Genomic DNA, 12,697 nt, shown 5'->3' with positions numbered 1-12,697 from the left:
TGTCAATAACATCGACTCAATTTCACGCGTTTTCGAAAATCTTCCATTTTTAGCATTTCATTTCAGTTGGTTTTTAGTCCTTAATTCAATTTGACAATTTAGTTTTAAATCCACAAAGAACATATTTTATTAGTTTCAATTTTACAAAAAGAAAAGTAAGGATATTCTTTAGATGGGAATGCCGGATTCACAACGGTACCCTTAAAGCAATTTGTCAACAATTCATCAGATTTCTATCTTCTTTTTCAAAGTTTGTTGTTTCTCCATAAACTATCTTGCGCATTTATGCTTAACAAACAATATGGAGAATTTGGTCTAGATTAAACACGTTTCAAGTAAGAAAATTGACGATATCTTCCACAATATGTACTAATTGTCGGGAATCGAGAATTCCCGTTCTTATGTTTCAGGTGATCCGAAATTAAAACTACAGTCCATTTAAGAACACTATAGACTTTTAAAATTCTAGCTAAGATTATAAAACTTAAATAAGAATCCCTTGACCTACGTGAAGTTTATAAGAATTCGGAGAATTTTTCCAATTATCCAAAAAACATTTCTTGTTAGAAATCTACACCCTGAAATATTACTAATAGTTTTCAAAATTCTTTAAATAATGTTGATTTCCCTAAATGCCTGAAAGTCCCATATTACATATATATATATATATATATAAGTTTTTTATATCAGTTGAAACGCAACAATCTTCTTATATCATTTTATTCATAAAATAAAATATAAGTTTTTTTATAAACTTTTATTTAAAATTTTCAAGACAGGGACAACAGAAAGAACAACTAATGGTGTTAATCAACTCTTCCGCTCCAGCCTATACCCCCCTTTTTTTAACTTAACAGTCCCTTTCAGAAGTATTGGAAATGTAACCTGAAACACAGTAGTAGCAGTCTCCTAGTATCTTTATTCTCAAACATTGCTTCTCCTGAAAGTAGAAATAATTGTCCCCTGAAGATATAATATAATAAACAGAATATAGTAGAATAATTGTCCCCAGAAGATATATAAGATAATAAACAGAATATAGTAGAATAATTGTATTCTGAAGATGTAAGCACTAAACCTCTTTTTAGAGGTCATAGATATTAAGAATTGTAATTAGAAACAGGTGTTATTGAAAAATTGAACAAAGACAACAATCTTCTTATTGCATACTCTTTTAATACTATTTATGTATTTACTTCATAACAAATTATTTGAGATACATATAACATATTTGAAATAATTATTATAAGTAACCTTTATGCTCTACTAAAGTATTCTGGCATTATCTAACTTTCAAATATATTAGTTTCCAGTTAGAGTATCTATATCCTTATACATAATTATTATTTGAATGCATGTATAAATATTACAAATCGAAAAGGGGATATTTTTTTTTTGGGGGGGGGGGGAATGGGGAAGCAATAGGGTGCTTTAAACCTATTTGTGAGGTTCAGTCGTCAGCCTACTTTCACTTAAATGTATTTTTCTTGAAACAAAAAAAACCGAAATTGTCGAAATCTGAACGAAATTCTTTATTCTTTATTTTTTTTAGAATAATACAAAAAGATAGGCTACTAAATGTCTCAAATAAATCCAAAGATCAAAGGCGACTTTTAAAAAAAGCAGACCACCGTTTTGTGGTGTTTGTTTTCAGAATCAGACAGTGAAAAAAGGTTGCCAACTGAATGTCTCAAATAAATCCAAAATTCAAAGACGACTTCTAAATCGTTTTTCTATTGCCATGTTTCGTGGAACACCCTGTACCTGTGCGAGTTGGTCAAACCGTCCAAACAGTCTGTTAAGTGTAGAGACTAGATGATGTGCAGACAATGTTTCTGATAGTGGAGTGAAGTTTACTATATCAGCGTACAGAATACTCACGTTATTATGCCGCTAAAATAATACTATATCAGCGTACAGAATACTCACGTTATTATGCCGCTAAAATAATACTATATCAGCGTACAGAATACTCACGTTATTATGCCGCTAAAATAATACTATATCAGCTTACAGAATACTCACGTTATTATGCCGCTAAAATAATACTATATCAGCGTACAGAATACTCACGTTATTATGCCGCTAAAATAATACTATATCAGCGTACAGAATACTCACATTATTATGCCGCTAAAATAATACTATATCAGCGTACAGAATACTCACGTTATTACACCACTAAAAGAACAAGAATAAAATATTAATTCACGGAGTTGAAGGTTTTTTGGAAACCTAAAAACTCCAACAGTGGGATACCCCTCCACCTTGAACCATGAATTAATTTGGACTAACATTCTAATCTAAACATTCTAAATTGAAATACGAGATAACTAAAATGTTGGGCTTTTCCACTAAAACAAATAAGTATAACATGTTTAAAGAATAAAACAATTCTGGTTCATAAATATATAATTATATTAATATTTATATAAACTTTACTTGGAAGAATTGTGTAATTTTTTTCTGTTTGATTATGTTAATTCAATGAAAAATTGAACAATCCCTTTAATGGACAAACTTTTATAAGAAATATAATCTCAGGATAAATAATGACAATTTTGTATAAGAAACTAAAAAGAATAAACTTTAACAATTTGGGTAAACTTCTATTATTGTTTGTAAACAGACTAAAAATATATTGTCTATTTTTGTAATTTTTATTTATCATACTTTCTGATGCAGGGGGTCGAGACAGGAAGGGACACGAAGGAGCAGAAAGAGACTGGAAGGGACAGCAAAGAACGGGAAGGAACAAGAAGAAACGGGAAGGATATGGAAGGATAGGAATGGATATGGAAGTAACGGGAAAGGATTAGAAAGAACGGGAAAGAACGTGAACGAACGGGAAGGAACGGGAAGAAACGGAAAGGAACAGACAGGAACCAAAAGCAATGGAAAGGAACGGAAAGGAACGGAAAGGAACGGGATATATACCTGAACGAAAAGATCCTGAAACTGACTTGATCTACAGGGTGAAGCAGGACGTGGGGATACAGTCATCTTTTCCATAATACTTCTCTTCACCTAAATATATGTTTACAGGGTGAGGAAGGTGAGTGCGCTTTAAGAAGAACAGCCTTTTAATAAACGTGAGTTATGTTTGAACACATAAAACATTTATTTGAGTTTGACGTGAAATGTATTAAATCAAACATTAAAGCGATGTAAGTTAATAATGAAGAGTCGCACCCCTGGTTCACAACATTATACTTTGAAGATATTTTACTCTAGTAAAATTGATTAGATTTAATTGTGGGTTCTCTTTCTGAGTTGCTTGAGGATTTATACGACAGACACACTAAGAAAATTGATAGAATTTAACACATTTTTAGAAAGAAAAACGGCGATATCTTTCGCATTGTTAGTCAGCTAAAAGGATTCTGTTATATTTCTATAAAAAGACGATATAGTCCTCTTAAAAAGAAATTTTAGAAAAAAAGCTTAAAGGTTTCCGAAATCCTATCACTTTATCAATATCGAGTTGAAAAGCTCCTTTAAAGTTTAATTGAATCTTAGAATTCAATAACTCAGAACTTTCAAAAATTGTGTAAAGTTCAGCACTTTTGGAACAAGCAAATTGTTTCCAAGAAATTTTTCTTGCCAATCTCAGATTCCGTAAAAAAAACTTTATTTAAAAAAACATTTTATTTATTGTTATTTAATATATGATAGGTTTTTTAGATTTGATTTTTTCCACATCTCTAAAACACGATCTTGGTTAAACATACATATAATACATATATATTGAGAGCGAAAGGTTTAAAAATAAATACTATTTTCATAATAAGTGGGAACTATTTTTCTTAAATAATTCAGAATTATCAGTAGCAAATGTCAAAAAATCTAAAATTCAAAGAAAAGAATAAATTCCTCTTAAGTTTTTTATCTTCAAATACCTTGACCATCCCATCAAATTTTATCAATGATAATGTGTTAGCTCTACATTAGGGATGTTATCGTTTTCATTTTTACGAAAAAAGATCGTGAAAAAAAGTCTGATTTTTTTTTAAAAACAAATGATTATGAAAACAACGACGAAAAAAGAAAAAACGAAACGATCGTTTTTTTTAAAAGTTCGTTTTTAAAAACGTTCGTTTTATAAACGATCGTTTTTATAAAGCTCGTCATTTCGTTTTAACAATCGTCAACGAAGAGAAGAGGAGAGAGGAAACCGACCTAAAGGGCATCGGTACTTATTATTTAGTAGTACAACCTTTTACCGGCATGTAAGACGACATTCGATAAAGTTGCATATTTATCAATGACATTTTTTTTTTAAACGAAAGTCTTTTTTAAACGACTTTTTTTATAAAGTTCGTTATTTCGTTGACGATCTTAAATGACAATCCTTCGTTAGCGATCGTTAACGACGACCCTTCATTAACGATCGTAAAAATATTTATCAATGACAATTATTTCTTTCAAAACGATCGCTTATCGTTTTTGTAAAAACGATCTTTTTAAAAAACGATTAAAAAAGTTCAAAACGAGTGAGTCGTTTTCATACCTTAAATTATGTACTTTGAGTATAAGTACTTCTAAAGCTCTCTTGCATATTACCACTGCATGGCAGCTATGTATGCTGGTATATTTTTTCTGCAGCTATGTACGCTGGACGCTGGTGTATTACTTTAAGACCCAATCTTTGACCCAACTCTGACGACAGCGTGTGTCATTTGATTGACGCTGAAAGATCTTCGGCTCATTGAAAATAAAACCGACCTTGGTTGCTTTTAGTGGAGAATAAGGCTCACTGTTGAGTCTTGTTCTCATAAAAAAAAATCAGAATGCGTCAATTCCTACCATGAAAATTCGCCAAGCAGAATATTAAACCGTTTTTTTTTAACTCAACTCTGTGGAAAATAAGATGCAGCTTGGATCCAAAAGCTCAAGCCGTAAATAAGGCCCAACGACAGCTTTGACCCGAGCCGTATTTTCCTGATTTTTTTAATTGCGGGGTCTGGTATATTACCGATCAGCAGGTATGTATACTGGTACATTACCTCTGCAGCTATGTATGCTGGTATATTACCTCTGCAGCTTTGTATGCTGGTATATTACCTCTGCAGCTAAATATGCTGGTATAGTACCTCTGCATCTATGTATATTGGTTTATTACCACTGCAGCTATGTATGCTGGTATAGTACCTCTGCAGCTATGTATGCTGGTATAGTACCTCTGTAGCTATGCAACTTGTCAAGGGTGTTACTAAAAAAACCACGCAAAATACTGATTTTGAACCTTATGAAGTTCTTTGACTGAGAGGTTTCAATTAATAAATTGGTGCCAGAAAAAAATCACTTTATGATTTCTTCAGCACTGGCTTAATTACTATTTTGAATACTACAAACCTTGATCTGTCTTTTCACGGTGGGTTGAGATGTTTCTTAACATTTATTGTTTTTTTGGCCATCTTTTATCTGATTTTGTTGGTTAATTTTGAGTCTTACAATCTTGTGTGTTTTTTTAGAACACCCTATATAATACCTCAGCAGCTATATATGCTGGTATCACTGAGAGGAGGAGATGTTCTTGATGCTCTCTCTCACACTCGAGTTTCACTCTGAACAAAAATAATTTTGATTTTATAAAATATGTATAAATACTTATAGTTTAACTGTTTGTGTACAACAATGATAAATAAAAAGGAGTTGATTTAAAGTATCTAAACCATAAGTTAATTTAAAACGGTTTTTGTATTAGATAAATTATTCAAAACTAATCAATTTTTTGCAAATTAATCATAAATTCAATTCATTATTGCAAAAAACACCAGATTGGATTATTGATAAAACTCCTCTCATCCTGTAACAATTTTAATTTAAACTTTGGCTTTCCAAGTCACCATTTTTCATCATTCCTTCATAAAACTAAACTTTCGCAGATTTTTTTTGCTTTAATTTGTTGATTTTTAACAAATTTTCAATTTTAACCGTCAAGAAAACCTTACTTGGGGTCATTTGAGTTGGGTCCTATAGGTTTAACAATCTTTAAGGTTATTTGGGTCCAAATAGAAAAGCAGACAGACAAGCAAAGTATGTATATATAGATAAAGATGTATATATCATAATATATTAATATCAATCAATCAATCGAAAAAGTTTGAAACTTCTGACTGTTTTGTTAATGTCGGAATAAGAAAAATGGAGCTTTAACCTAATCACAAGATTAAATCAAAAGTATTAAATTACATTATTATTTGTTTACGCTTCAATTAAAAACAGTTTCTTTCTTTATTAAATGGTCTGCTGTATATTGAATGACCTGCTATATATTGAATGACCTTCTATATATTGAATGACCTGCTATATATTGAATGACCTGCTATATATTGAATGACCTGCTATATATTGAATGACCTGCTGTATATTAAATGAACTGCTGTATACTGACTGACCTGCTTTATATAAATTGACCTGCTGAATATTAAATGACCTGCTATATATTAAGTGCCCTGCTGTATATTGAATGACCTGCTATATATAGAATAAGCTACTATATATTGAATGACCTGCCATATATCGAATGACCTACTATATATTGAATGACCGACCTGCTTTATATCGAATGACCTTCTATATATTGACTGACCTGCTATATATTGAACGACCTGCTATATATTGAATGACCTGCTATATATTGAATGACCTTCTATATATTGAATGACCTGCTGTTTATTGAGTGACCTGCTATATATAGAATGACCTGCTGTATATTGAATGACCTGCTGTATTTTGAACAACTTGCTGTATATTGAATAACCTGCTATATACTAAATGACCTGCTGTATTTTGAATGACCTGTTTTATATAGAATGACCTGCTGTATATTGACTGACCTGCTATATAAAGAATGACCTGCTGTATTCTGAATGACCTGCTATATATAGAATTACCTGATGTATATTGACTGACCTGCTATATATTGAATGACTGGCTGTTTATTGACTGACCTGCTATAAATAGAATGACCTCCTGTATATCAACTAAACTGCTATATATTAAATTACCTGCTATATATTGAATGACCTGCTATAAATTGAATGACCTGATGTATATTGACTAACCTGCAATATATCGACTGACCTGCTTTATATAGAATAACCTATTGTATATTGAATGGTCTGCTATATATTGAATGGTCTGCTAAAAATTGAATGACCTGCTATATATTGAATGACCTGCTTAATATAGAATGACCTGCTGTATATTGAAAGACCTGCTATAGATTGACTGACCTGCTATGTATCGAATGGGATGTTTGGCTCCAGGCAAGTTTTCGACTTCTGTAAATGCCCCTAAACAACAAAAATTAATTCAACAATTTCATGTTCAGTAAATTTACAAAACTAGGCTTTCAAGGTTTCTTTTTGGATACATTGTAAAACAAAAAAATTTTATAAAAAAAACTAAAATTTATTAAAATCGACCTTTTGATTATTCATAAACCTTTCCTGGGGTCATGTGAGGTTCCAAACAAAATTTGGCCCCAATCGGTTAAGCCATTTTAACGTTTATTGGATACAAACGGACAGACAGACAGAAAGACAGACAAGCAAAGTATATATATATAGATTAGATTCAACCTAAATCATAAAGAAATGTCAAAAAGTAGTGAAATATAATATAAAACTTATTGAAATATTATCAAGACGACATTTGATAGATTCTTCCGATGTATTCGTTATTAAGGGTTTCACTGTATAATCTACATATTTGAAAAATCTTAAATCCACAAACTATAACATTTTTCACATAATTTTTAAAAAAATCATTCAATTTGGTTCAGCCGTTTGGCCAGCTAGCTATAGCTAACAAATATAAAAATACGATAGTTTTCAAAATAATAATAGTTTTTGAAAAAACGACCTTTTTCAAAAAAGATTTTTTTGTTTTGAAATAACGGTCATTTTTGAAAAAGATCGTTTTTAATGATAGTTTTTAAAAACGACCCTTCGTTAAGGATCGTTAACGAACTTTTAAAATGAAAAAAAAACATGTTTTGGTCGGAACATACGAGGTACCAAAACTTTCAGGTAACTTCTCTCGATAAAAAAAATATTTAAGAAAACATTCATAATGCTAATTTTCATAAAACTCAGATTTATTAGCGAATTTTTTTTCAAAAACGAAGGTTTTCAAAAACGATCGTTTTAAAAAAATCGATCGAAACGATCGTTTTACGTTTTTTGAAAGTTCAATACGAGTGTATCGTTTTTTTCTAAAAACGAGAAGAAAAATTTAAAAACATTTAACAACCTATTTATAAATTTATATATATATATACGAGAGAAGAGCTTTACTTTATAGATAAAGGCTTGTCGATAAAATTTCTAATGGTCATGAATGATTTATTAAGGAATATTGTAGAGTTGCAGTGTTTCTCTCCTAGCATGTAATAGACGACATAAAGATTGCATATTTTGAAAGCTAATCTAAAATTGAATAAGTCATTATAAGCTGATCTTTGATAGATATTTGGAAAAAAAAATTCATAATTGAAATCTTAATAAATATCTTAAGTACTTCAAAACTTTTTGATGTATTCAAATAATTTTTTTCAATCAGAGATTTTTTGTTGTCAAAAAATCTTCTGTCTGCTATTTATATAAAAATTTGGATTTAATCTGTAATCTGTTATTTATTCTTCTTTGGCTAATATGGTGCTATAGGGTTTCCAACTCAAGTGAATTTATTTGCGCGCAATTGCGAGCCCTGTAAATTTCTAACAATTGCGAGCAATTCGAAAACAATTGCGCACAGTTGCGCACAATTTAAGAATTGTAGCGCACAATTCCGCACAGTTGCGTGCAGTTCCGAGCAACAGAATTGCAATTGGAAACCCTAATGGCGCAGAAATAGAAATAAAGAAATCTAACAAAATCTCATCTTTAAAATATAAATATATTTACCACATCAATATGAGTTTGAAGAATAATTTAAAATATTTTCAAAAACTAACATTAATTTCAATTAATCCTTTATGAGAAAGTAACAATTAACAAATAAAGATTGATAGAAAATCCTATTTCCTTTCAAAGAGTATACATTTTAAATTATGAGAGCAATTGTAAGTCAAACTTAAGTTCCTAAAAATGCATAAAAAATGAACTATTTGTCTTGTCCTTGTGTTGCCTTAAAGTATATTAGTGGATAGAGCGAAGTGAATATTGGACTTGAACTTTGGTTTAAACCTCGAGATAGAGGTAAATTGATCTTAATTAAAGTTAGAAACTTGTTTATGTCGGGGTGTATATTTTGGAAATTTCACATGCTTCAACTAGAATAGCATACATATTGGTTATTCAAACGTCTTTGACGCGGACAAAAGCCGACTTTAAATGCAAGCCAAAAAACTGTTGGGTCAAAATATGACTTCATGGGTAACAAAAGATTAATATTTGAACACAGAATTTAAAAATAACGTTGTAAACGTAGAAATCACTTCATAAATTAAATTTTAGTGGGAAAAAACGGTTTTAAGGAGGGAAATGTGTTAGAGTCTAAAAATACCCCTTTATTAGGCATTAACGTGCAACCAATTTTGAAATTTTGTACTGTAATCAGCGGCCTAAGGCGCTTCTGTAGATACCCATTTAGGCATGTACTGAAGAATTTTTTACTTGCAGTTTTTTTTTACTTTTTTCTTTAAAATCAAATTTGTCCTCCAAAAATTGAATTTACAGGAAAGACGTTTTCTCAAAGTTTTTCAAACTTTTATGCTCTTTTCAAATCCGGTTGAACAATTAAGATTTCGAAAATTCTTTAAAAATCCTTCCCCCCTCTTTGTATCAGGGGTTTGAGTACTTTTTAGTGATTTTTTTATTGGACAACTACACAACTGATCACAAAAGCACACTTTAAACTTTTTGAGGCTTTTTAAGCAATCCTCCTCATTTCAAAATAAAATATGAAAATCTGTCAAATCTTGGATTACACAAAAAAGAATTCTCGGTAACCCATAAAAAGTTGAGCTACAGAAAAATAAATATAAAGTATTTATATCAAAGAAAAAAAAGACAAAATTTGGAAATGAACAATTTTGGGATTCTTTACTTCTTTTTTTAAATTAAAAAAAATAGTAGATTGGGCTTAATAGTTTTCATGTAACCCTAGTGGATTGGGCTGACTAGTTTCCGTATAACCCTGGTAGATTGGGTACAATTAGTGTCCATATAAACCTAGTGGATTGGGCTGAACAGTTTTTATGTAACCCTGGTGGATTTGTATGAATAGTGTTTATATAACCCTAGTTGATTGGGCTTAAAAGTGTCCATATAACCCTGGTAGATTGGGCTTAAAAGTATCCATATAACCTGGTGGTTTGGGCTTAAAAGTGTTCATATAACCCTAGTGGATCGGGTTCAAAAGTGTCCAAATAATCCTAGTGAAATGTGCTTAAAAGTGTTCATATAACCCTAGTGGATCGGGTTCAAAAGTATCCAAATATTTCTAGTGAAATGTGCTTAAAAGTGTTCTTATAACCCTAGTGGATCGGGTTCAAAAGTTTCCAAATATTCCTAGTGAAATGGAACCATAGAATAGTAAACATTGTCCACTTAACCCTAGAAGGGAAATATCAGGATTAGAAATAATACCTTTTATAGAAAAGACCCGCGAATACTGCTGCTAGCCAAGAACCCAGATTAGTTAGCCAACATCTCCAATCACAGACTTCTTCGTCATTCACTTGAAGACTGTCAGGCCAGTATCCCTCTGCTGCTAGTTGACTTATGTTTAAAGTATTTGGAGTTGTTTGTTCATGTCTCAACAGTTCCATTGATTTCATGCTCACAGCGATATTAAACCTTGCTGGTTCAAGTTCATAATATGTATTGTTTAGTTCACTTGATTGAGAAACCATCTCCCCAGGCAGTATCTGAAAATACGTTTTATTAATTAACTTGACATTGGGTTTTATTGCATAAAATGTAATATATATCTTTAATATTTAAAACTATCTTGGGAACCCAGCTTTTCTTGTAAACCAAACTTTCTCTATTAACTCAAGTTTCATAAACATATTTTAAAACATTTTAATGTGTGCTTGGGAAAAATATATATTTCATTTGATTTGAAAAATGGATTCCAAAGTCAAGACTCAATTGACTCACTTACTTTAATCAGAGGACATTTAATTCACCGTGCCTCGGATGCTAACATTGAACCCCCTGGGGCTAAACTAGAGAGCCCCCCACCCTCCCTTGGACACCAAAACTCGAATACAACAGCGTGATATTAAATCAAAAGTTAGAGCAGTATAAAGTTTAAAGCTATATTTCAGACAAACCTGTAGTTTCATATCTCAAACTTAAGATTTGAATCAGATTGAAATAATTTTAAACTTTTGAGAAACTGAAATAAAAATATTTATTTTAAAAAAATGTACTAAACTGGAATAGCTAAATATTAATGGAACGCTTCACAAAGCTATAAAAATGGAACGCTTTGAATTCTAAAAAGCGGACAAAAAAACCGACAAAAATCTAAAATGTTCAATTCTATTTACAGTACACACTGCTCAGCACAGTGTCAAGACTAATTGTCCTTGGTTCTACCAGATATCCTGACATTTCCTTCGAAAAATCAAATTACCAAATATTTTGAAGATCAAACATAAAGTATGATATAGCCAATCCAAAAAAACTACATTTCATGACTCACTGAGTTTTTACCAGGACTTCTAATTTACCATGGGCTTAATATTTGCAATAAAAAAATAGCATTTTGTAACTGTACTTTTTTATTGACATGTTTTTTTTTGTAAATATGGTTACTTAGTAAAAAATGTATTATGTAAGTAGTAAACTTGTTTTAGCAAATATTTAATATATTAAAGTAATTTGTGACCGGAAAATTCTAACAAGAATTCTGTAGAAACTATTTTTTATGAAAAAATTGTACAATGAAGTGATTGCAGCAGAAGCAGATTTGTAACTTGTACCTTCATAATCATCAAAAATATATATATGATTACAGCTGGCTTACTAGTATATGGGTTAATATTGTAGCATATCTGATTACAGCTGGCTTATCAGTATTGGTAACTTTTGTGGCAATTATGATCACAGTTGGCTTAGGGGTTTATGTTATACTATTGTAGAATTATATCATTACAGCTGGCTTAGTATTATATGGGTTACTGTTGTAGCAATATATGATTATCTGGCCTAGTAGTGCTAGTATATGATATACTATTGTAGCATTATATAATTACAGCTGGCTTAGTATTATATAGTATACTATTGTAGCATTGCATGATTACAGCTGGCTTATCAGTATATTGGTTACCATTGTAGCATTTTATGATCACAGCTGGCTTAGTATGATATGGGTTACTGTTGTAGCAATATATGATTACAGCTGGATTATCAGTATATGGGTTACTATAGTAGCTTATCAGTATATGGGTTACTATTGTAGCAATATATGATTACAGCTGGCTTAGCAGTATGTGGTATACTATTGTAGCAATATATGATTACAGCTAGCTTAGCAGTATATGGTATACAATTGTAGCATTATATGATTACAACTGGCTTAGCTGTATGTGGTATACTATTGTAGCAGTATATGATTACAGCTGGCTTAGCAGTGTATGGTATACTATTGTAGCATTATATGCTTACCTGGCTTAGTTGTATATGGGTTATTATTGTAGCAATATGTAATTACCTGGCTTAGTATATGGTAT

General features: G+C 30.9%; 1 protein-coding gene across 1 annotated transcript; it reads right to left on the bottom strand.

Annotated features, from left to right (window-relative positions):
• Positions 1 to 850: 850 nt before the first annotated feature.
• Positions 851 to 10,882, bottom strand: LOC111717347 (adenylate cyclase type 7; the record flags this gene model as incomplete). Its single annotated transcript, XM_023492851.1, is given in 6 exon segments — positions 851 to 940; positions 1,765 to 1,893; positions 2,938 to 3,027; positions 5,492 to 5,567; positions 7,242 to 7,301; positions 10,602 to 10,882. Coding segments are annotated over 6 exon segments (726 nt in total), but the record flags the coding sequence as incomplete, so codon positions are not given.
• Between the last annotated feature and the right edge of the window lie 1,815 nt (positions 10,883 to 12,697).

This window comes from Eurytemora carolleeae, unplaced genomic scaffold, assembly GCF_000591075.1.
Source record: "Eurytemora carolleeae unplaced genomic scaffold, Eaff_2.0 scaffold2529, whole genome shotgun sequence".
Classification (NCBI taxonomy): domain Eukaryota; kingdom Metazoa; phylum Arthropoda; class Copepoda; order Calanoida; family Temoridae; genus Eurytemora; species Eurytemora carolleeae.
This window is presented reverse-complemented; position numbering and strand designations above follow the sequence as displayed.